The sequence below is a fragment of the Xenopus laevis genome, chromosome 9_10S (assembly GCF_017654675.1).
Source record: "Xenopus laevis strain J_2021 chromosome 9_10S, Xenopus_laevis_v10.1, whole genome shotgun sequence".
Lineage (NCBI taxonomy): Eukaryota > Metazoa > Chordata > Amphibia > Anura > Pipidae > Xenopus > Xenopus laevis.
The window spans coordinates 101,106,738-101,133,215 of record NC_054388.1 but is presented as its reverse complement, the minus strand read 5'-3'; the positions used below and the strand labels follow the sequence as shown (position 1 = coordinate 101,133,215).

General features: G+C 42.3%; 1 protein-coding gene across 1 annotated transcript in view; it reads left to right on the top strand.

The window, feature by feature from the left end:
* adcy9.S (adenylate cyclase 9 S homeolog) overlaps positions 1-10,883 on the top strand; it is a 92,636-nt gene extending 81,753 nt beyond the window's left edge. Inside the window, 3 exon segments of the mRNA XM_041579200.1 lie at positions 2,462-2,610; positions 4,748-4,789; positions 8,688-10,883. Coding sequence (XP_041435134.1) covers positions 2,462-2,610; positions 4,748-4,789; positions 8,688-9,762 — 1,266 coding nt within the window. The 3' untranslated portion in view covers positions 9,763-10,883.
* The last annotated feature ends 15,595 nt before the right edge of the window (positions 10,884-26,478 follow it).

Below are 26,478 nucleotides of genomic sequence, written 5' to 3'. Positions count from 1 at the left end.
GTCACACACAGGCCCGGATTTGTGGAAAGGCCACCTAGGCCCGGGCCTAGGGCGGCAGGATTTTAGGGGGGCGGCATGCTGCCCAACCACACCCACATTGGTTCAAAAACAGTGGGGGATGCGCTGGAGATACGATAATTTTTTTTAAATTTCCCATGCGCCAATCCCCATTGCTCCGGTCCAGATAATAAAAGGGGAGGGGACAGGGGCGACGAACGGCAGTGGGCCTATGGGCTCCCGCTATGTAAATCCGGCCCTGGTCACACATGCAAAAACCAGGTAGAAAGCTACACAAACAATGTCAGTAGGTTCACAAGTCAGTGGTGCATAATAGGTCCTGATAGCTAGGGACACAAGTAAAGGTTGTGTATGTGCCTAAATGATCCGGGTAGCAAGGTTCAAGGTGTCTCCAAGAAGATCCAGCAGTTGGGTTTGCAACGAGCTCTGCCAAAAGCTTTAGGGAAGTGTTAAAAAAATCATCACGTAGCTCCCCAAGTGTGTGTAGTCTAGGTAGATAGATTCATTCCTCTTATCCCCAGAAATATTCCAGTTCTTCTCATGTTCACAAACAAGTGCTGCAGACAAAATCCAGTTGGCAACAGTGAGCAGCTCCGACAGCATCCGGCAAGTTTGAGATCTGATTTGATTTTATTTTGACCCTCCAGCTGTTGCAAGCAGGCGTTGCAGTGAAGTAGCAAGGTGGGCCATAGGTCATCCCAGGTATTGATTTCAGTGTCAGGCTCAAAATGAGTTTGGCTGTAGACATTCTCTACTTGGGTCAAAATATGAAAGAGATTGGTGTGCAGTGCCAATAAGTGTACCAGTATTAGTCAAAAAGAACAGTATCCGAAGCAATTAATGAGAGGAGTCCATGGGCGCAAAAGTCCAAAACAGCAAAAAGTTGTGTTTTCTCCAAAAAGTAAAGACCAAGGTTATGAGTAAAAATTCAAGTCATTTATTAGGACATACAGATGACCACCTAACGCATTTTGTGCCTACTGGGGCACTTACTCATAGGCTTACTCATTGACCCTCCAGCTGTTGCAAGCTGGCTGAAAGTCATAGGAGTTGCAGTGCAGTAACAAGGTGGGACATAGGTCATCCCAGGGATTGATTTCAGTGTCAGGCTCAAAATGAGTTTGGCTGTAGACATTCTTTACTCGTGTATGACACGTAAAAGAAGAAGAGGTGGAGATTCAGTCATTTCTACCTTTGTCCAGAGGTTCTTAAGGTGGCCATAGATGTTAAAAATGTTCTCTCCCTAACGACCATTTTTAGTGTGCAAATCCGTCAAATTATCGTGAAGTTAGTGGGCACCAAACCATCGCCACATCTAACGATTTTCCGTCCAACATCAGTCAGAAAAACGATCGGCCAGGTTATAACATTTCCATCGTTCACGTTGAAATGTATCCATTGTCCAATGGTTTGCAGGGCCGAGCACTTTTTCTAACTTTGGTGGCAAAAGGGCAAATCATACAAATGGGCAGATTTATCAAAAGTCGAATTTATGTGAATTTTTTTTTTACTCCAATAAATTCAAATATACTCACAACTCAAATGGGAGGTTATTTAAGAAAAAAATCGAACGTCTAATATTCTATCCCAATCCGGAAATTGGAATCGAATTTGAATAGAGTTTTCATTGAATTCGAATCAAGTTTTCTCTCCAAAAAAAAACTTGAATGTCAGGAAGTAGAGTCCTGCAGCGGGTCAGGTACCTGCGGGTTACCCGCAAAAAAGCGTAGGATTTTCAGGTGTGGGTATAGAAGCAGGCCTGCTGGGTCACGGGTCGAGTTGTGGGTTTCTTCTTGCTGCAGCTCTCTCCCAGCAGCGCGCTTCTGTCCCTCTCGGCTATCGTGCACTTTTGATGACGTCACTTCCGATTTGCAGCAACATCACTTCCGGTTTGATGGTAGTCGGCGGGTTGCGGATAAGGCAGTTGCGGGTCCGGGTAGCGGATCAAAGTGGGTAAATATGCCGGTTTGCGGTTCGGGTCCGGGTCTTAGAAATTGGTTCCGCACAGAACTCTACCAGGAAGGCAATTAACATATTCATATAGTTCAACAAGTCTTCCATTGACTTGTAAATGAAATCGTCAGGTTTTAGGTGGCGAATATTCGAATTAGAACTGTTTCCAGGGTCGAATTACATTCGAATTGGGGGATTAAAATTCGAATGTTTGAATTAAAAAAAAAAAATTCAAATTTACTATGTGACCCTTAATGAATCTGCCCCTTAAACAATCGTTTCAGGATAAGCTTGGTCTTACGTCGAAAAAAAGATCTTTTAAAAATCTTAACGTCTATGGCCACCTTTAGTCGTTACCGTTAATAATTAGTATCGGCACTGGTCAGTTTCTTCCCTTGGCCAAAATGAATATATAAATAAATCCTAAAGTAACATTATTAGTTGGCTTGGCCTAAATACTTTTCTTCTTTGCTTCTTTTGTTTTCCACAGTACACAATGTTCCTGTGTTCAGCCCTCGTCATCCCAATGGTTCAGTACTGTAACTTCTGCCAACTCAGCTCCTGGCTGCGCTCCTCCCTTGCCACCATAGCAGGTGCCACCATGCTCATCCTCATCTACCTGCCCTTGTGCCCAGAAAAGTGAGTAAGACAACGATGTAAGAGTTTTATGAGAGAATGAATGATGCCTCGAACCATAATGACGTGTGTTCCTATCAAAGACTGGCTCAGTGTCCCCTTCATCGTCTCTATACAGTATATGTGGGTGTTGGACACAGTGCAGGAGCAATGCACCAGTAGGTTGGAGTTCAAACAGGGTCAGACTGGGGGCCCACCGGGACTGCAGTCCAGGGCCCCCTACAGGCCCCCTATCCCCCTACTGTGACTCGCCGTGCAGCGATGTGCGTTGCAAAAATGCTTATTTTTTATTAGAAAAAAAGTGCATATGGATAGGGGGTCTGGCCCTGCAGGGGCCCATGAGGGTCGGAGCCCACCGGGTTTTTTCCCGGTGTCCCCCGGGCCAATCCGACACTGAGTTCAAATGTAAAAAACATCTGCATTGCTCTATCCTGGAGGATTATAGAGCTTTGGTAAAGTGATGTTAAAGGGGATCTATCATGAAAATGTAATATAAGCTTCATCATGAAATAAGAAACTTTCTAAATACAATCAATTAAATATTCTGCATTGTTTCTGAAATAATCAAGTTAATCTTCACTTTCCCTCTCTCAGCATCTGTTTCTCTTCATTCTGTCTTCTTGCAGCAGTTGGGTGTCAGATAATCATTGACAGTTAGATCCAATTTATCTTTCCTAGCAGATGAATTAGAGCTCACTCAAATAACTGATTCCAGTACAATCAAAATCTAACAAAATAACTGCCTTTTGCACAAATTCTGCATATAGAGAGACTTTGGGATTAGTGATCCGAATTTATCTCAATATTTCCTGAAAAAAACTCAGACCAAACCCGCACTGATTTTTTCGGCTTATTTATTAATGCACTTTCCAGAAAATTTTGTTTTGTGGGAAAAAATCGTAAAAAATACTAATTTTAAGAAATTTGTCATAATTTCCTCCCGAAAACTCACGCGAAAATCAAAAAATCTTTTTGACTGCTCCCATTGACTTATATGCAACCTCGGCAGGTCTGACATTGTGGATGTTCGGATTCTGACTTTTTCCATCCTCCGGGTATAATAAATTCCGAAAAATTTGTGTTTTTTTTGTTTTTTTAAACTAAAAATTCAGATTTTATACTAAAAAAACACTAATTTTTCAGGTTTTGGAGTTTAGAGTTTAGTTTTGGCTTTCGGAGTTTAGTAAGTAACCCCCATAATGTCTGGTGATTTTAATAGAGTGAGCTCTAATACATCTTCTAGGCAAAAGGAGCCCCCTATAAGATATATTGGATCTAACTGTCAATGATTATCTGACACCCAACTCCTACATGAAGAGAGAATGAAGAGAAACAGATGCTGAGAGAGGGACAGTGAATATAAACTTGATTATTTCAGAAACAATGCAGAATATTTAATTGATTGTATTTAGTTTCTTATTTCAGTATGATGAAGCTTATAATAAATTTTCATTTTTGCGATGGTTCCCCTTTAAGTGAATTGGAACCCAATACCCAGCAATATCCATGGGCTTGGGCACTGATATTCCTTTGTTCTGTATGAGCAAAATAAATAGGCGCTGTTTGAGTTAGGCAGATTCAGCTGTTTCCTGTGTCTCAGGTTTACAGATATGGAGTTTATTATATGTGGGGTATAACTGAGAAGGGTAAATTGCTTGAGTACTTGAAATACTTTCTCCTCCTCCCCCTGGAAGCTACAAAGTGTATTCAGATTCACAGTTTGTACTTTTTACTAGCGATGGGCGAATAAATTGGCCAGGCGCAAATTTGTGGCAAATTTCTGCGTTTCGCCACCAGTGCATAAATTTGCAAAACTGGCACTAAAATTCGGCAGTGAAGTAAAAAAATTTTGGACACACTTCAAAAAAGTTTCTCGCGTCAAAATTGACTCGATCGTCAGAACTGACGTAGGTGTCAAAATTCGAGTTTCGCAAAATTCGCAAATTCGCCCATCACTACTTTTTACTATAAGAAACTAGAAAAAACCCGGATAATTGTCAAAAAGTATTTTTAGCACAAGGTTTCTTTTATGAACTCGTTTTGAAGAAGGAGGTGTAATTCCCCTTTTTATCATACTACGTTATTCAGATATTTTATTATTGGTCATCTTAATTACAGCATAATTCTCTCTACGTTACAGGTCTCCACTGACTCCTGAGACAGACTTTGAAGCAAATTTGAGGTAAGTGGGGAGGATCCATGGGAAATGCCAGGAAGGACCTAGAAACAAGCCGGAATATACCATTTCAGCTTTCAAGTTTCAGGCAAATGCATAGAATGTTAGTTTGCCCTTTAGGAAATGTTAAAGCAGCTGGTGTGTAAGGCATGAACAAAGGTTTTCTACTCCCCAGATAGACAATGAAGTATGGAAAGATGTTAGAGCAGAGACACATGCTCAGATACGGGAGATTTAATCGCCCAGCAATAAATCGCCTCTTCAAGGCGACTAATCTCTCCGAACGGCCTCCTTCCGGCTAGAATCGGAGCGCTTCGTTTTCCAAAGTGGCCCGAAGTGGCAAATGAAGTGCACCGATTGCCATTAGCCGCTGACTTACATTCTAGCCGGCAGGAGGCAGTTCAAGGAGATTAGTCGCCCCAAAGAAGAGGAGATTTGTCGCTGGGCGACTAAATCTCCCCGAATCTGAGTGTGTCTCTGCCCTTAGTAGGTCACTGAACTGTAGCCACACTGCATTTGATGCAGCAGGGGCAGGTGTGTTAGGACCAGATACTTTCTAGGGCAGAGTAATGCCCCATTTATCAAGGGTCGAATTTAGAATTTGAAAAACATAAAAATTCAAAAAGACCAACTGAAATTAAATCAAAGTGGTTTTTTTGGCCGAATCGGTCAGTTTTTGATTGAATAGGTCAGTTTTCGATCGAATTCGAAAGTACGAACCAAAGTAATAGCGCATTCGATCGAATTTGATTCAACGTTTTTCCAAATTTTTTTTTCGATTTTTCAAAGTCCACCAATTGACTCCAAATAGGTTCTAGGAGGTCCCCCGTAGGCTTAAACAGCAATTGAATTTTTAAAGGGACAGTACATGATAAATTTCAAATTGTTTTTTAAACTCGAATCGGGACTGTTCCCTAGTCAAACGACACAAAAATTAGCTTGAAATTCGAGTTTTTTACATTCGAATTTTCACTTCGACCTTAGTGTCACTGTGATGGGCAATTTTTTATTTTTTTTTTGCTGCACCAAAAATTCGCTAAATGGGGAAACATTTTCAAAAAATTCTATAGGTGTCAAATTTATTTTGTAGCGCGATGCAGTGCGTCAATTTTTTTTTTCATCCATTGGAGTCTATGGGCATCATTTTGTGAAACTCTGCGAAAAATTTTGCTGTTAGGCACTAGGAACATGTTCAGTTCAGGCTTTGCTAAATCCATGTCCTTTTCAGCATTCAAATTTGGCCAAATCCAGGTGCCTGGCTGAGCCGAATTAAAACCCTTAAAATCATGTGGCTTTACATGATTAAAGAGAGTCTGTCATGATTTTAGTGTGTAGGTATTATTTCTAAATGACACTGTTTACACTGCAAATAATTTACTCTACCATGTAAAATTCAATTCCTAACCCGTCAAGTATATTTGTTTTCATTTTGCCTGGTCATGTGCTTTCAGAAAGTGACTGAAGTTTATCAGAGCACAAGCCACATGACTGGAAGCACCTGGGAAACTGACAATATGTATATCCTAATGTCAGATTTCAAAACTGAATATAAAAAAAAAATCAGTTTGGTCTTTTGAAAAATGGATTTCAGTGCAGGAGTCTGCTGGAGCAGCATTATTAACCGATGCATTTTGGGAGAAAAAAAACATATTTTCCCATGACAGTATCCCTTTAAGGAAAAAACACTCCCCTATCATGAATTTTCATATGCAAATTAGGGTTCAGCTTCAGTTTGGCAATCAGCTGAATCCTTCATGAAAGGTTTGGGATTGGCTTGAATCCCAAAAAAGTGGATTTGTTGCATCCCTATACCGCATCTTTCAATGATTCCAGTTGCTTACCTCTTCTTCTTCAAAAGTGCACTTGCCCACGTCTACTTTACTTGCAAGCTCCGCCCCACCATTTTTTCCACTTCCAAAGCATCCCCTGCACCCATTGCAGTTGAATGCAATCCTGAGATCAGTTCTGTCCTGACAAGTTGCCAGTGTATCTCTCGTTCATTTATTCCTAAACTGGGAATACAAATAAAATGTGGCCTTTCAGATGTCCTTGAACTATAACTCCCAGCATTCAAAAAGCATCCAAGGCTCCTGGGGTTCTGGTAATTGTATTTCCACAACTTATACTGCAGGTTTTCCCATCACTTAAAGGAAAACTATACCCCCAAAATGAATATTTGAGCAACAGTTTATATCAAATTAAGTGGCATTTTAAAAAATCTTATCAAACTGGTCTATATATTTAAGTAAATATTGCCCTTTTACATCTCTTGCCTTGAGCCACCATTTCGTGATGGTCTGTGTGCTGCCTCAGAGATCACCTGACCAGAAATACTGCAGCTCTAACTGTAACATGAAGAAGTGTGGAAGCAAAAGACACAACTCTGTCTGTTAATTGGCTCATGTGACCTAACATGTATGGGTTGTTGGTATGTATGTGTGCACTGTGAATCCTACGATCCCAGGGGGCGGCCCTTATTTTTTAAATGGCAGTTTTCTATTTATGATTACCCAATGGCACATACTACTAAAAATGTATATATTTATTAAAATGGTTTATTTACATGAAGCAGGATTTTACATATGAGCTGTTTTATGCAATATCTTTTTATAGAAACCTCCATTTTTTGGGGGGCATAGTTTTCCTTTAAACTGGTGCATTGGGAACCTTCATGGTTCTGCACTGTTGTTTCTGTTCTGCCTCATTAATCAAAGAGCAGGATAAAGAAAACAAAAAAGTGTGAGTTAATTTTTTTACAGGTCTGTTTTTCACAAATGGCCCCATACACAATGGCCGACCCCATAGCCTCCAAACCCATTGTCTCTATTGTTACACCTCTTTTCTTGTTAATTGTAAAATGTCAACACGATAAATGGTGTCAACTGCAGAATCCCTCATCAGACAGAGGATTATTGATCTGGACATGACTCTTGTGCTGATTTATAGTTATTTACTGCTGACTCCCTTCTGCTCAGTTCTGATGATCCCTTATTAATTGCACAAAGACATTAAAGGGCACCTGTCACCCTAAGAAATAACCCCAAAATTCTTCCCTATCATGTTAGTTGAGTAAAATAAACTTTACTTACACTATATTTATTATTTAAATTTTGTTTCCTTCAATCTTGGAATTACACAATCAAAACATACAGTCAGGTGCCATTTTGTGAACACTGTTATGAAGACAAATTAAATATCACCCCAAAATCTTGTGTATGCACCAGAATGGGGGGTCTAATGCCCATGCGTAGTGTCCTACACCATTATAGAGCGTTAGTAGGGAAGGGGGACTGTGTGGAGTGCAGAGACCTGTAGGAAGTGCTGAATGGAAAGTGAAAGTAATTGACATGGGGAAAAAAACGTTTTTTTCCCCAAAACGCATCAGTTAATAGTGCTGCTTCAGGAGAATTCTGCACTGAAATCTGTTTCTCAAAAGAGCAAACATATTTATATTTAATTTTGAAATCTGACATGGGGCTAGACATATTGTCAGTTTCCCAGATGCCCCTAAGTCATGTGACTTGTGCTCTGATAAACTTCAGTAACTCGTTACCATTAATTATCTCCTTACTGTATACAACCTGCTGAACAGGCCTGACTGGCAATATGCGGATTCTGGCAAATGCCAGAGGGGCTGCTGTATGGTTCCATAGAAAGTTACCATATAGTGGGGCTGGTAAGAGGCTGTTTGGACTCCCAGTCCAGACCTGCTGCTGAATTACCATTAGTTATCTCCTTACTGTGTATAACCTGCTGAATTACGATTAGTTATCTCCTTACTGTATATAACCTGCTGACCATTAGTTATCTCCTTACTGTATATAATTTACTGTATAACTTGCTGAAGTATCGTGAGGTATATCCATAGTTTATGGTATAATCACATACTTTCGTTTCTTTTCAGCACATCCAATTCATCCTTTGAGACTCTGTATAACCCCAGAACTGAGCTCCCATTCACTCTCCTTGGTCAAGAAATAGCTGTAGCCTACTTTCTCCTCCTCCTCCTGGTGTGGTTCCTGAACCGTGAGTTTGAGGTCAGCTATCGACTTCACTATCATGGAGATGTCGAGGCCGATCTCCATCGCACCAAAATCCAGAGCATGAGAGACCAAGCGGACTGGCTTCTGAGAAACATAATCCCTTACCATGTGGCCGAGCAACTGAAGGTCTCACAGAGCTACTCCAAGAACCATGATGATGCAGGCGTCATATTTGCCAGCATAGTCAACTTCAGCGAGTTCTACGAAGAAAACTACGAGGGAGGAAAGGAGTGCTACCGCGTCCTTAATGAACTTATTGGGGACTTCGATGAGCTCCTTAGCCAACCTCATTACTCCTGTATTGAGAAAATTAAAACCATTGGAGCTACATACATGGCTGCTTCAGGACTTAACCCGTCCCAATGTCAAGACAGCAGCCAACCGCACCTCCACCTGCAGACCCTCTTTGAGTTTGCCAAGGAAATGATGAGTGTGGTGGACGAATTTAACAACAATATGCTATGGTTTAACTTCAAGTTACGCATTGGCTTTAACCATGGGCCACTGACAGCTGGTGTGATTGGGACCACCAAGCTGCTCTACGATATCTGGGGGGACACAGTGAACATTGCCAGCAGAATGGACACGACGGGTGTGGAGTGCCGTATCCAGGCTAGTGAGGAAAGCTACAGGGTGCTGGTCAAAATGGGTTACGATTTTGATTATAGGGGAACGGTCAATGTCAAGGGGAAAGGACAGATGAAGACCTACCTATTCCCCAAGTGTACGGACAATGGTGGCCTGGTCCCGCACCATCAGCTGTGCATCTCTCCTGACATCCGTGTTCAGGTCGATGGAAGCATCGGCCGCTCTCCCACTGATGAATTAAGTAGCTTGGTGACAGGAGGAAAAGGGGCAGTAGAATCGGGAAGCGGGGAAGCAGGACGAAAAAGAGAGAAGCCAGAGGAGAGGGGCCGCGATGGTGGAGCACGGTGAACATGGACCATGGATAGAATCCACCTTCTCTCATGCTGGAGACTGGCAGTCCAGGGAGGGGTAACTGAGATAGCTTACAGACCTCCTACCTCTCTTTAAGAGTTCCATAAGCCGACAATACAGTTGGCCCACGATTGTCATCTACATAAATGGCTTCCTTCATCCTTCCCGGCTGCATCTCTAGACTTTCATTGTGGATTTAACATCTCTTGTCTTAAGTGGATTTTACTTCTTCTTCTGTTGGGAAAGAGTCATGTTATCGGTTAGACCCACTTGGGTCGAGGGTTTCTAAATTCACCTTTAGCCATCACAGGCTGGAGAAGAGGCTCCTTCTGTAGTCAAGGTTGGCTCTTCAGCTGCCTTACTTTCATGGAAGGGGGAGGCCTACAATGAGACTCCTGTTTAGACACTGGGCCTTCTTTCAGTTTATACTGCTTTTACGTACATCAAGGGAGAGGCTTCTATTTTACGTTCACTTCTGAGGGAGGTAACAACATGGCTGATTTCATATATATACTGTATATATATATACAGGCTGAAAACTTCATCCACCATTGCCCATCCCCCATACTGAGGATTGAACTAAGTGCCTTCTGCTCTCTACAGATCCTCCGCCCAGAAGAGAGATCAGCGACACCTTATCACAATTCTCGCTACCACTTGCCAAAAGCATGAGACTCTCTGGACTACACCCCCCCACAGAGGAACATAGGGGGTTATTATTTTGGGGGGGGTTGTATTAAAAGGGGGCAGGGTGAGGAGATTCTTTCATTATTACAGTAAGACAAAACGATTGTAGTGTGTTTTCATTAACACTTTAGCCGTCTCCTTGGTATTGTTAGAAGTGTCGCCTCCTGCAGGAATGGTGGAGCAACATGCAGAGATTCAAGGTTTGTCTAAATATTACCATAACAAAATTGTATTTAATATTATTTTTTGTTGTTGCCATAGCAGAACAATGTATTACTGTATCTCTGGCTGAAAAGGTTCCTTAATCATGCAAAAATCACCTTTTATTGGTAGGGATGCACCGAATCCAGGATTCGGTTCGGGATTCAGCCTTTTTCAAGGGATACTGTCATGGGAAAATATGTTTTTTTCAAAATGCATCAGTTAATAGTGCTGCTCCAGCAGAATTCTGCACTGAAATCCATTTTTCAAAAAAGCAAACAGATTTTTTTACATTTAATTTTGAAATCTGACATGGGGCTAGACATTGTCAGTTTCCCAGCTGCCCCTAGTCATGTGACTTCAGTCACTCTTTACTGCTGTACTGCAAGTTGGAGTCATATCATGCCCCCCCTTTCCCCCCCCCAGCAGCCTAACAAAAGAACAATGGGAAGGTAATATAAGAATAACACTCAATAGTAAAAGCCAAGTCCCACTGAGACTGATTCAGTTACATTGAGTAGGTGAAATAACAGCCTGCCAGAAAGTAGTTCCATCCTAAAGTGTAGGCAGAAGTCACATGACTGGGGGCAGCTGCGAAACTGACAATATGTCTAGCCCCAGATTTCAAAATTGAATATAAAAAAACCTGTTTGCTCTTTTGAGAAATGGATTTCAGTGCAGAATTCTGCTGGAGCAGCACTATTAACTGATTAGTTTTGAAAAAAACATGTTTTCCCATGACAGTATCCCTTTAAGCAGGATTCGGATTTGGCCGAATCCTTCTGCCTGACCAAACCAAATCCTAATTTGCATATGCAAATTAGGGGCAGGGAGGGAAATTGCCACCCCCAATAAGCATATGCACATTGGGATTCGGTTCGGCGGAATCTTTCGCAAAGGATTCGGGAGTTTGGCCGAATCCAAAATAGTGGATTTGGTGCATCCCTATTTATTGGTGGCGTTGGTCAGGGGGGGGGGTTAGTGGATTTTTTTTTTTAGGTATGAAGAATTCTGGGAAATTTGAGAAAAACTGGGGAATTTGGTGGCAGAAAACCATGATGGGGAAAGGTGTATTCTTTAAAGTGAAATGTATAAACATGTGTGTGAGCCTGGGGCGTGCCGGGTCCCAGATCTGCAATAAAACAGGCGTGCACAAATATATTTCTTATACACATATGGCTATAGCCTTCCCACCGGTGCAGATATTGATTCTCTTATCCCATTGGACATACACAGACATTAGCAATGGAAGGTCTATGTGCCGAGAATGTTACTGGCCCCCATTGACTGACTGTTTGGGATGGATCCCCCCAACCGAGCCACTGTCTCCTCCCACTGCGCGATATATTCTGTTCAGCAGAGAAACTTGCAATGCCAAAATAAACACATTGAGTACTCAGATGTCGGGGTGTCTCGTTATCATTGTTAAGAAAAGTAGGGTTAGGTAAGTCTCTCTCCATCGGTCGGTGCTTGGAACCTGGTACGGATATAAGTTGCACTTTATTCAAATGTAGAGCACCGGTATACACCCGAGCACGTACCTCTTTTTTACTTCACTCAATTGTGAATCCCTCTGCTGTACCCGTTACCCCAAGTGTATCTCTGAGCTGCACCATGGAATTCCTCTTACTTGCCACCACCTGCCTGTCATTGCCCAAACTGAATCTCACCACAGGGCAAGCTGTGGGGCTGAGCCCACCTGATTTTCTTCTGGTCCAACGCTGTTCAGAACAAGCCCAGGCACTTCACACTACACAGGCCCAACCAGTGTCGGACTGGCCCAGTTTTCATAACAATATAAAGTAATGATAAACAAACATAAAGAAGTTTGGACGGAAGGTACAGTTCAAGGAATAGACAAAAGCGTAATCAGGCAGGCCGGGGTCGGTACGTGCAGAGTTCAAGCAAAATCAGACAGGACGGGTCGGTACAAGGATAGTCAGACAGGCAAGAATCAATACCGGTAGAATCGTCAGGCAGGGATCAGGATTAGCAGAGTTCAGAGTAGTCAGGCAGGCAAGGGTCAATATTGGCAGAATACAGCTTAGTCAAACAGGCAGGGTCAAAACCAGAATATACCAACAGAATAATCGCACCCAGGAACTAAACTTAGTAGACCTAACAACGGGCAATGAGATTGTAGACAAAGGCCCTTTAAATATTCAAAATTCGGCCCAAAACACGATGACGTCATGCAAAGCATAAAAGCGCGCCCCATAGAGAAACTGGCAACTGAAGAGGAAATATCACCTCTGCGGGCGTCCCCGCCGGCCCGCTAGACCACCAGGGTGAGTCCTCACAAAACATCTACTGGAATGGCATTTCACCATCTGTCAGCCTGTTGGAAAAGTCTGGGTATACACAGGGGAGTTTGCCAAGGGGTTAGGAGGAGTGGGCCCTTAAGGTTGAGGCTCAGTTGGCCCCATGCCAGTCTGAGTCTGGGGATGGAAAATGCCAGGAGAACTCTACCTGCCTGAGTGCATAATGCTGATGGCAAAGTTTGGTAGAGGAAAAGTAATGGTCTGGGCTGGGTTCCATGGCTTGGGCTTGGGTCTGCGGTTCCACTGAAAGCAAACCTTAAGGCTACATCATACAATAGCATTCCTCGCTAATCTGCAGTTTCTACTTTGAGGTAACAGTTTAGGAAAAGGAACAAAGCCAGGTCCATAAAGAATGCGTTTCCTGAGTGGAGTGGAACAATTTGACTCGCCTGCACAGAGCACTAACCTCAACCCAACTTACCACCTATGGGATAAAACAGAACACAGTCTGTGCATGTGGCCTGATTCCCAATATCATTACCCAACCTCTTACGTATAAATGGAAGTAAATTCCACCACCATTTTTCCAACATGTAGTGGAAAGCCTTACCAGAAGAATGGAAACTGTTGTAGCAGCAAACAAAGGACCAACTTCAAACCAAGTGGATTAATTTGATTTGGGAATGCTGGACAGGCAAGTGTCCTGGTACTTTGTGCCATATCATTGAAAAAAATCCTAAATTCCTTTTGTTTAACACCTACAAAAATATCTCCTGACCTTCACTTGTGGCCTAATATAAAGGTAAATAAGTTAATAGGAAATAAGAGAAAGGCATTTAAAAACTACTAAGTCTGTGGTGACACTACAATAAATGTAAAACAGCAATACGGAAAGCAAAGATAGAAAATGAGGAGTGCATTGTGGAAGAGGCTAAGTCTAACCCAAAAAGTTTTTAAAAATATATTAATAGTAAAAAGATGTGGGTTGTGAGCGGTGCTTCTTTAAATAAAATAATGGTACCAGTATGATTGTAACAGATACAGAAAAGGCAAATGTGCTAAATCAGTTCTTTTCTTCAGTGTATACAGCGTATTCAACTGCGCAACATTGCTCGAATACGACCCTATCTCAGTTCAGAATCAACTAAAACACTGATTCAGTCTCTCATCATCTCCCGCCTTGATTACTGCAACTTACTCCTCACAGGTATTCCAACAAGTCACCTTTCACAACTCCAATCTGTTCTAAACGCGGCCGCTAGACTCATTCATCTATCTCACCGCTCAACATCAGCTGCTCCCATATGCATGTCCCTTCACTGGTTCCCAATCTCCTCTAGAATCAAATTCAAATTACTTACACTCACATTCAAGGCCCTTAATAATGAAACCCCTCCCTATATTTCATCTCTAATCTCCAAATACTCTCCTTCACGAAACCTACGCTCTGCTTCAGATCTTCGCCTCACTTCTCCTCTCATCACTTCTGCCCATTCTCGTCTACAAGACTTCTCTCGGGCTTCTGCTTTTCTCTGGAACTCTCTGCCACAAGCTGTCAGACTTTCTCCTTCCTTCCAAACTTTCAAGCGCTCCTTAAAGACCCATCTGTTTAAAGAGGCCTATTTGTTGTACCTTAATTAATCATTGCTGTATCAAAAATGACAAAGTGTTTATATGATCCTTTTGTCTCAATTGTACCCTAACCTTTTAGTTTGTAAACCCTATTGTACTCTGTAATCCTTGTCTGTTAGCCACCATTTATTCCCTGTTTGCTATAACTGCAGTAAAGCACTGTGTATCTTGACAGCGCTATATAAATAAATGATGATGATGATGATGATGATGATACAATAGAGGAGTCAGAGTTCCCAGACTCACTTTATAGCTGTACTGATGGATGAGCTCAATCTAGTCAGTGGCTGACTCAGGATATGGTTCATAAAGCTTTAATAAAAATGAATGTAAACAAGGCGCCAGGGCCAGATGGCATACACCCCGGGTTTTAAGAGAGCTTTGAGAGCTTAGTTTAGGTGTCGGACTGGGACACCAGCGGCCCATCCAAAAGCCTTAGACCAGGGGCCCACTCTCAATATTATTATTCTTCCTCTCCTCACTCAACCTCTATTCTCCTAGTCTCTTTTCTTTACATTCAGATGTGCAGGTTAAGGAGAGCTTGGGATGCTGGGTGCTATGGACCCCATGGCAGATAGTATGCACAAGGTTGCCTTATGCCCATAAGTAGGCTCGGACAGGGCCAGCGTGACACCAGGAAAAAACCTGTTGGGCCCCAGCACTTATGGGCCCCCACCAACCCAGGTCTGCTAAGTGCTCTTAAGAAATATAGACAAGTTAGAGATGTCGGCTCGCACACCCAGGCCTTCAGTCAGGATAGCCAGGTGCTCAATGCTGGAGGGATCGGCACCCTCCCCAGGGTCAATAGTAGAAATACATTTGACCCCCACAAAGGGGTACTGCCCCGAAACGTTGCTTCTCTGCAAATAAAGACACAAGGGATTTCCCTGTTTGAATTGCCGTGTGTGCCAGTGTATTTCTACTACTGCTAAGTGCTCTAACACTTGTGTCCAGGACTTATCGAAACGACTGCTATAAAATATATACAATGGAATGCCTCCATGGCCGCTGTAGTGCCTCCATTTAGCCACAAAGTGTCAGTGTTGCACCACGTCATCAATGAAATGCATCAGCTGTGAAATAACTTCCCATTCCTGCAACGGTAATTTTAGCGATTGTGTCCCAAATGCGCTCAAGGTATTAGTTTGTTCCTAATAATTGGGCCCAGGAAGCCACTTGCCAACAGCAAACAAAATGAGATTTCAATATGTCTGGCAGAAGAGCGATAACTCTTTTTTCCTGTGAAAGATATCTGCCGCTAATGCATTTTCCACATCATTTACAGGCCTGATTTGTATTTGTATTTCTTAAATTACAATGATGTAGATCAAGAATTATATAGAACAACTGATCTCCTGCACCAGTGGTATAACTTGAAGTTTCTGGGCCCCTCAGAAAAGCCATTCTCCCTTCCCCGATGCTGAGCTCCATGGGACCCCTCTGCAGCCTCAGGGTCTGCTGTCACTATAACTACACCCGGTGCTGCCCCCATTATAGAACATATAGAAGAATGTCCAGGGAACATTGCTGGAGCACTATTTGTATGTTATTTGTCCAGACGTATTACATAAGGGTTAAAGGGGTAGACAGTAGGGTGGAATGAGTTCACCCCCATACCCCAAACCTCAATTTTGGAACCGGTGCAGGCTGAGCAAGAGGCTCTCACTAACTAATGTACAAAGTGCTGGCTGCAGAAAGTTCGGCATGTTCTTTTTCCCACAATGCAGCATTTTAATAAACAATTTCCTGGGATAAAATGTGGGTTCAAGCTATGCAGCTAACCACAGTCCCACCTGTTCTCTCTCCAAATGCATTGCTCCAGTCAGGGCCTGGCAAAGCCAACCAGGAGACCTAACCCTAACCCCGTGCGCTCACATACCCAACAACACATGGGCCCATACCTCGAAACTGTCCCGTTTTTCACGGGACAGTCCCGATTTTTGTTACTGAAGTGTCCTGACTTTCTCGTTGATCTGCTCCACTGAACAGCTAGAAAAAGATACAAAATTTCTAAAACTGAATTTGCTTTTGGCAGAGAACCCAGGATACGTGGCAGGTTGCACTTATATACTTTTGTAACAATTCAAGATAAGCAAAGAAACAATTGTAACTATTTAAGATAAGCAGGTCTCTTGTGACGTGCAGCTTAAATGGCAGATCACTGTCATTTGCATAACTATAAAAACACAGAAATGTGTTCAAACTTTCATAACTTGGCAAATTTTGTAAAACGGACATGTAATTAGGGGGTGTGGCCATAAAATGGGCGTGGTAAAAATGTTTGCCGCGCTGCATGTGGCAAAACTTTTTTTCCCTCTTTCTCTTTTCAAAATGTTGGGAGTAATGCATGAGCCGTGGCCTGTGAAATGTATCTTGTATTGGATTTGTTCTGATTGGTTTCAATAGAATATCAATCAATAGAATAGAGAGGTGTTTGTAACTGCTGGTAGGGTCCTTAAAGGAATTGTTCAGTATAAAAATAAAAACTGGGTAAATAGACAGGCTGTGCAAAATAAAAAATGTATCTAATATAGTTAGTTTGCCAAAAAATGTAATGTATAAAGGCTGGAGTGACTGGATGTCTAACATAACAGAACACTACTTCCTGCTTTTCAGCTCTCTTGGTTTCCACTGATTGGTTACCAGGCAGTAACCAATCAGAGACTTGAGGGGGGGACACATGAGTCATAACTGTTGCTTTTGAATCTGAGCTGAATGCTGAGGATCAATTGCAAACTCACTGAACAGTTATGTCCCATGTGGCCCCCCTTCAAGTCGCTGACTAACTCAGAGTTAAGGTGGCCATAGACGCAAAGTCGCCAAACGAGCGGATCTTTCTCCGATATGCCATTAACGAGCATGGCTATATTGGGGGTAATCTGATTGTTCGGCCATATGGCCGAACAATCAGATTACGATGTGCCATGGGCTCCGGCGTGATCGGTCGGGTCAAAATCAAACATGACCGATCGACCAAACGACCGATCTCCGCCGGGCGAAAGTTGTCGGCACACGCCACACACGATCCGAAAATCGTACGAATCCTCGATTCGTACCATAGGATCTGTGTGTCTATGGCCACCATTAGAGAGCTGAAAAGCAGGAAGTAGTGTTCTGTCTATTATGTTAGACATCCAGTCACTCCAGCCTTTATACATTACATTTTTGCCTAACTAACTATATTAGAAACATGTTTTATTTTGCACAGCCTATCTATTTACCCAGTTTTTATTTTTATACTGAACAATTCATTTAACCACCTATGAATATGTACAGAGAGGAATAAAAGGCAGAAATTCATGGGGTTCCTATTTTTTTAATATGCTGATTTTTTTTTATACAGATCATGAACTCCGAGGTAACTTCTAATATCCTCATATTTTACAACTGGGGGTACTTTATTTATTATAATACACAAATGTCAGTGAGTCATGTGACAGAAATGAGATCAGAACTCACCGTTTATAACTGATGACATCAGAACTCACCGTTTATAAGGATATAATTTACAGGATATTCATGGCTTTTCTGTATTATTATTATATTATATATATATCTGTATATATATATTACATTAAACTGTATGAACTTTAGATTGTAAGCTTCGCTGTCACTGATGTAGTGGTGCATAGCATCTCAGCTCTGTAACAACAATAGGCCACAATATGAAGGCCTCTCCCTGGTATCAAGATGACAATGAAGAAAAGCAGTAATAACTGTTCTTTCCCCAGTTGCAGCAAAGAGCAGGATTAACCCTCATTATTAGCAGACTGAGCAAAAGTCGTCACCTATCAGACGGCCCCTTGTCTTTCTTTCATCACATGTCAGAGTCAATAAAGCCTCTCCCTTAACATGGTTCACAGCATAATCTTATTAACATTGGGAAAGCTTCATGCACAGCTGCCTGACAAACTATGTCACCTCCTTTCTTCTGCATACTCCTCATACTAACAACACATTGTCATGCAGGAGATCCTACACAGAAATGTCCCATCTTGTCATGTGGTCTGACCATTGGATAATAAATCCAAGTCTCTGAGAGCTGACACCAGTCAATGCAGTTGGTTTAGACCCTGAGCAAGTTCTTGTGCCACCACAGTGATCCCCAACCAGTAGCTCGTGAGTAACTTGTTGCTCCCCAACCCCTTGGATGTTGCTCTCAGTGGCCTCAGAGCAGGAGCTTATTTTTGAATTCCAGGCTTGGTGGCAAGTTTTGGTTGTATAAAAACCAGGTGTCCTACCAAACAGAGGCTCCTGTAGTCTGCCAGTCCACATAGGGGCTACCAATAGTCAATCACAACCCTTACTTGACACTAACCAGGAACATTTTTCATGCTTGTGTTTTTCCCCAACTCTTTTTACATCTGAATGTTGCTCATGGGTGGAAAAAGGTTGGGGACCCCTGGTCTAATGTAGAGTATCTATGACGATTGGGATTCCTCTACACTTGGCAGTGCTTTTTAGACACTTTTTTTGCCCAAGCTCTCCATCTAAGGTCCAACGTCTGGTCAAGGTGGTCCTTTTAGCTCATAGCTCATATCAATGTTACATATAACATTGTTACATATAATATAAAGAAATCTTTCAGTTAAGGTATTCTTTCTTCACTTCCAACTTACAATAACTGATCTCACCTTTCCTTGCTTCCAAGTTCAAGCCAAGTTCAATCTTTGACTGCGCCTCCTCTGCACCACCATCAGGGTCAGATTGGGGTGTGCGAGGCCCACCAGGACTGATACCCCAGGGGCCCCTATACCCACTTTAAGGCCCCTGCTGCCTAACCACTTACCCACCACCAGCCCATCCCCCCACAAGCGTACCATCCAGATGCTACTGGGGCATCTTTGGAGACACAGATCTTTACTGCTAAAGGGCTGTGGTTGCCTTGGGCTGGTACAGAAGCCCAAAACATAATGTACAACATTTCTAGCTACTTCTTTAGTTAGGTTTTAGTTCTCCTTTAAGGAAATACTGCATCAGAGCCCATAGTAGAGGGTGCTCTAACATGAAGAAGCATGATTTGTGCATCGTAAGAGGTGCTGGGCTTGTGTGGATCAGGCGAGGTTTGGGTTACCGTGGGCAGAGTTTCTGCAATCACTGGGGATCAGGGTGACCACCCAATGGACCCCAATGATTAGCCCACTGGTGACCTGGGCCGCCTGGGTGATCCCTGCCAACATAGTTGTATGGTTGTATGATTACTGATGGCGCCCCCTGATGATAATCATTATAATTACTATTTTCTATAGTAGGAGAGGACTTCACTCTATTCATCCCTGATCCATGCGATAAAAACCTGTTTAAATAGCACACGAATCCCTTCGGTGGGTGGGGGCACAATGATTTTGAAGTCGGGAGGGAATTTTTCCCCTTCTAAAGCAAGTTAGAGAATTGACATGTGCCTTTTCTCAGCCTCGAATACTCTGCTACAACAATACGACCTGAAATGCTGGAAACCTTTTGTCAGGGATTTGTGTAAAGCTACAAAGCCAATCTTGCAGTTTTGTGCCTATTTAAATGGGGTCCGACTCAGAAGAAAACAAGTTGTAACCTGATAAAGGAAAATAAACAAAGGCAGTTACTACCTGTTTGTCCAGCTGCTTTCTTAAAGGGGAAGCACAAGGACCAAAATATTAAATATACACAAAAAAGGGGTGTGTAAATAATTGGAAATCTAGGTTTAAAAACTGTAAGTGACAAAACTGATTGTGATCTAAACATTGACTACAATGGAGAGCAGTGTGCTCCCTCGTCCTTCATTATTTCCCCTGCTGCAGACAACTTAAGGGGGCCTGATATTGATCGGGGAGCCCGTCGGATGGTCCCACACACGGGCCAATAAGCTGCCGACTCGGTCTGTCTGCAGCTTTTATCGTCCCGTGCATGGGGGACTTTAATGGCAATGTCACATGGGGCAAAGCCCAGCATATATATCAGAGAAGCTGCTCTTGTGACAAATTGTTTTTTTTTTAATAAAAAAATAAAATAACATTTGAGTTGGTTTGCAGAGCATTTAATGAACATCAGAGGTACGCAAGGTCAGAAAACATGGGAGGAAATCGTACCACCCAAGGTGGAGGAGAACATACAAACTCCTTACAGATAGTGCCCTCTTTCCTATGGACATGGAGTCATTATTGGTTCTATTATTATTTATTATTTATAGTAAATATATTTATTATTACACTCTGGATGGTGGATAATCCCTAACTGCTAAATGTTTGCTTCTATTGACATTTTAGAATGTCGCATGGTGAACTGAAAGAATTTACCTCCCCCCCTTGCTCACCCAGTTTGTTTTGTATGAGTTTGTTCATAAAGGTTTCTCTCTTCTCCTCTTTGGTGGAATCTAAATGATCAGGTATCAGTCTAGTGCTCCAAAAATGATATCTCATCCATACCTCCCAACTTTTCTGTTTTCTGCAGGTCAGTTTCAATTTCGACAGCTCAGCCTGCAGTCCCGGGTTTCTTACTGAGAAGTCCCAAGTTTCTCTTTGATCTCCTGCGTAATTAAAACAAGAGGCTTTTTTTGGCAGAGAGCCCGGAATGCTGTGCAGCTACACTTAGATACATTTGTAACAATTCAAGATATGCAAAGAAACAATTATAACAATTTAAGATAAGCAGATGCTTGACTCACCGCTTAAAGGGCAGTTTCACCTTCATTAGCAAAACTGTTATGACAAATAAAACATGTCCCTAAAATTCCCAGAAATTAGATTTCATATTTCATATCCTGCTAAATTTTGTAAAATGGACATGGTAATTAGGGGGTTTGGCCATAAAATGGGCGTGGTCAAATATTTTGCAACTTATGTTTTTTGTCTCTCTTTACATTTTTCAATGTTGGGAAGTTATGCTCATCATCTTTCATAATCTTGACTGCCTATAAATAATTGTCGGAATTCCTTTCCCCCCACATGAGTTTTGCCCCTGGGAGTCAGACAGGTGTCTATTGCTAATATTGCTGATATCCTAACCATGACCAACGCATTTCTGGCGGGTGCCGGAGCTGACTCTGCCCACACCAAAAACGCAGCCGGTCAGGTTGGGACCAGATTGCCTTGGATGCGGGTCAACAAGTAGTATCCATCACTACCAGTGATGTGTCTTAAATGGTGAAAAATGTAATTTGTGGTATAGTATTTAAAAGGTTTTGTGAACTGCTCCTTTAAATACAGTAAATATAGAAGATCTGTCTAAGTGAATTAAACCCCCATTTGGTGGGTGCCAGGAAAGGTATTGGGGGAGAGATAAATTAGAAATACCGGGGGAAGGTTTATTTCTCAATTAAGTGGAGAAAATATATAATTACAGAGACGAATTAAGACTAAAAGGGGTCCTAGGCAAGGTGTTTTTTTTGTCCCCCCTCCATTGAGCCCACCTCAAAAGAAATGAGAAATAATCTGCCAAAATAATCTTGTGAATTTTTTTGATTAATATCATCGAGAGAGGAAGAAAAAGTATGACCCATATGATTGCACCTTCCCACATCCATTAACTGAGTCCCAAAACGAAAAAAGTAAAGCGTAACTTTTATTAATCACATTCTAAAATTAATATGGAGAAAAATAAACTAAGTGTGTATTAAAAACAAGGTTAGGTGAGGAAGCCAAACAAGACTCATGGTCCGTAGCTTATAAACGGTGTTTGAAAGTGGGAATAGTGTGGGTTTTTAGACACCAATGATGGCAATTTGTCCACACCTATCACCACAGTAATGGAATGCTGGCGGTCCACTGAGTATATATGGAGCGGGTGTAACGCAGGGTAAGGTTGGTATTGGAAATCTGGGCCACGTCTGATTAGGGCAGTCTGTAGTCACTTGAGCGCTATATTAAACCGTCAGAATTAGCTGCATATGGAACTTGGCGTGCGTGTTTGGGCAGTCGCCTACTATCCCCGTTTGATACGCCTGTCAGCGTCGGGGAGGAAAGAGCAGGTCTCTATTTTGAGCTTAACTGCCGACTTAACCCCGCACCGCCCTTCCTTAGTGAAGCAATAAGACTGCTAGACAGAAAGTGTCCAACACACGGAGCGCTATGCGCTGTGTTGGCGTACCGATACAGCCCAAACCAACCTTCCACCCTTCCACCCTTCCGTTTTAGCCACCAGTTTTTCCCTTGCACCGTCCCTGCCTAACAATTAAAAAAGAGAAATTCTAAGAGCGCCTGACGCGCATTTCGCTTGCTGAGCTGCAAGCTTTGTCAAAGAGGCGCAGTAGATCTCCCCACAAAGCCACAATTTCCTCACCTCATCAAAGGCTTCCCAGTAAAATATTTAATAATGCTGTGAACTATTCCATTTGCCTTATTCCTGTGATCCCAGATTGTGCCGGGCCTGTGGGTTCCAGGAATGGTGTTGCCCTATCATAACAAAATGATTACACAGTTCCGCCATTGGGCTTGATAACTGTGCTAGAGGTTGAGCAAGGGATCAGGATTAGGGGGTTCTAGGAATTACAGACTATAATTCACCCCACAGCCGTTTAAGCAATCTCTCCCAGAGTTCTTGTTCAGCTGAAAGCCACGTGGGTTGGGAGTGAGTTTCAGACTCTCCAGTTAAATGGGAATAAATTGTTATTTTCTATTTATATTTGTCTAATGGGAATAATAAGTAGTGACAGTATACTTATTGCCCAATAATTTGCCAATAGTTTGTATGCCCCATGCTGGCTGCTTGTTTGCCCACCACCTTCCCCTCTGGTCCCTTGCGCATCTTCCCCTGCCAACCGCTAGCTCACTGCCCTCCGCTCCAGTTGCACCCACCCACCCAGTTGCACCCACCCACCCAGTTGCACCCTACGCATGCACCTTTGTCACCCAACCCTAGTTCCAACTTTGAGCCATGCTACATTTGCTTTTATGCTCATGCCCAACCCACCTCTCTGACATGACCAAAGTGTGTAAGGTGGGCAGGAGTCCATAAATGAAAGTGGCAGATGGGTTGAGCTGAAGGAGGCACCCTAGTGGGGGCTGATGTGTGGGGAGTGATGCCACTGATGGGGAGGGCCCTAGGTACAGTTAGATCAGGGGTACCCAGACTTTTGTACCCCTACTCTTGCCACCTGACGCCGTCATGAGATCTACTTTAAGAACTCATAGAAGGTTGGCACAGAAGCAGTTCCATGTAGAAATACCCCAATTTGACAAAATACTTTAAAGTCTATGGGGGACTTTTACACGCAACAAATTTTTTCCACGTGACAATTTTTGACATGGTCAACTGGTATACCATGATAGACATCTTGGGCACCCCTGAGTTAGGTCTACAACCTGCCGACAACCTGCCAAAAAAGTAGTTTCCACCTTATATTATTGACTTTTAGGCTGTATATACAGTGGCGGAACTACCAGGGGAGCAGGGGGTGCGAGCGGGCCCGCACCCCCTCAGGGCCCCCCGGCAGTCTGCGCGCCGCTTTGCGCCGCATATTCCCGGCCAGTTCCGGGTGTACGGAGGGGGCGGGGGGCACGGCTGCGCATCCTGCGCCAGGGCCCGCCCCCCTCTAGTTACGTTTCTGTGTATATAGCCTTGTTTTTTCACCTCCTAAATCCCTCCTTCTGTGTTATAGCCCCTACGAAGAAGCTAGACAGGCTTGGCCTACTATTCTATAATGGAAGAGGGTCTGATATAATTGGGAGCAGGGAGACTAGCAGGGAGCAGAGAGATTCCTGCAATGGGTCCGTTACCTGTTGGTATAGGAACACTGGGATCAGACTCTTTTAGGGTTCACTCAGTTCTAAATATGTGAATATTAATACTTTGTTAAATGACATTTCTTGCACTATTCTATCCTTTAGCTCTAAACTCAAATTACGATCCCCTCCGGTTCATCCAGATATTGTTTAGGCTGGAGGGACAAACTGATCAGCCCCCATCATATTATATCTGGATCCAAGTAATCTGCCCCCTGCCTTGTTCTGCAACAGCCCCGTCCCTTCCTTTGCTCCCTCCCTGCTCCACTACTTTAGACAATGTTGCAGGACTAAAATACAGCCACTTCTTAACTACAGTATATCACCTGTATGAGAGGCGGCAACTTCATACATTTATAGGGCCATGGAATGCAGCAGCCACTTCTAACATGCTGATTTTTAACAGTATGAGACTTTTTATTCAATATGGCACTTCCGGTGGTACATTATTTGCTAAAGTGACCCTTAAAGATGTTAGATGTTTTATAGCAGAATGTTTATATTAGTATTATCTACATATACATGTATTTGATCATCACAATGAAATAAAAGGGAATTCCAGCAGAGAATAATGGAAGAGTATTATTTCCCTCCAGTACTTAGAGACTCCTGTACTTTCCCATATTATAAGAAAAAAGATCTATTCTGTATTGTGTGTTACTGTCATTGCTTTGTGCTCAAACAATTGGAGGAAAATAAGACCTCTGAGTATATTTGCACTGTACTGAGATATCCCTGGTGCTTATAGCTGCGTTCAGGTATAGATACAGTAACTCCTAGCGTAGCAATATTGGCATAAAACTGATTTAAAATTAAAAAAAAAAAAATTGTACTTTAAATTGCACCTTTAACGTTATTAAATGTACTACTGAGTCCAAGAGACAATTCAATTACATTAAAAAGATGTTTAAAGTAACAGTTCAGTGTAAAAATAAAAACTGGATTATTGTGCAAAATAAAAAAAAGTTTACAATGTTTCCAATATAGTTAGCCAAAAATGTCATCTATGAAGGCTGGAGTGACTAGATGTCTAAATTAACAGAACAGAACACTACTTCCTGCTTTTCAGCTCTCTAACTCTGAGTTAGTCAGCAACTTGAAGGGGGACCACACATAACTGTTCAGTGAGTTTCCAATTGATCCTCAGCATTCAGCTCAGATTCAAAAGCAACAGTTATGACCCATGTAGCCCCCCCCCTCAAGTGACTGCCTGGTAACCAATCAGTGGAAACCAAGAGAGCTGAAAAGCAGGATGTAGTGTTCTGGCTATTATGTTAGACATCCAGTTACTCCAGCCTTTATAGATTATATTTTTGCCTAACTAACTATATTGAAAATATTGTTTTATTTTGTACAGCCTGTCTATTTACCTAGTTTTTATTTTTATACTTTACAATTCCTTTAAGACAAGGCTAATACACATACCTCATAAGAAAAAAAAATTGTGTATAAAGCCACCTTCATTAAAGGGATTCTGTCATTATTTTTTAATATAGTTTTTATTTCTACATTACACTGTTTACACTGCAAATAACTCTACAATATGAAATTTCATTCCTGAACCAGCAAGTGTATTTTATTTTAGTTGTAATATTGGTGTGTAGGTGCATCTCAGGTCATTTTGTCTGGTCATGTGCTTTCAGAAAGAGCCAGCACTTTAGGATGGAACTGCTTTCTGGCAGGCTGTTGTTTTTCCTACTCAATGTAACTGAATGTGTCTCAGTGGGACCTGGATTTTACTATTGAGTGTTGTTCTTAGATCTACCAGGCAGCTGTTATCTTGTGTTAGGGAGCTGTTATCTGGTTACCTTCCCATTGTTCTTTTGTTTGGCAGCTGGGGGGGAAAAGGAGGGGATGATATCACTTCAACTTGCAGTACAGCAGTAAAGAGTGATTGAAGTTTATCAGAGCACAAGTCACATGACCGGGGGCAGCTGGGAAATTGACAATATGTCTAGCCCCAGATCAGATTTCAAAATTAAATATAAAAAAATCTGTTTGCTCTCTTGAGAAATAGATTTCATTTCAGAATTCTGCTGGAGCTGCACTATTAACTGATGTGCTTTGAAAAAAAAAAACATTCTTTCCCATGACAGTATCTCTTTAAAGGTACTGCATCAAAATGTCCTATTCACACTTCCACAGTGACCTAATTCAAAGGGCACGGCACAGATTAAGGTGCACTCGTCACTCAAAAGCTGAACACCGGAAATGACAGCAGACAAACTTGGTGCAAC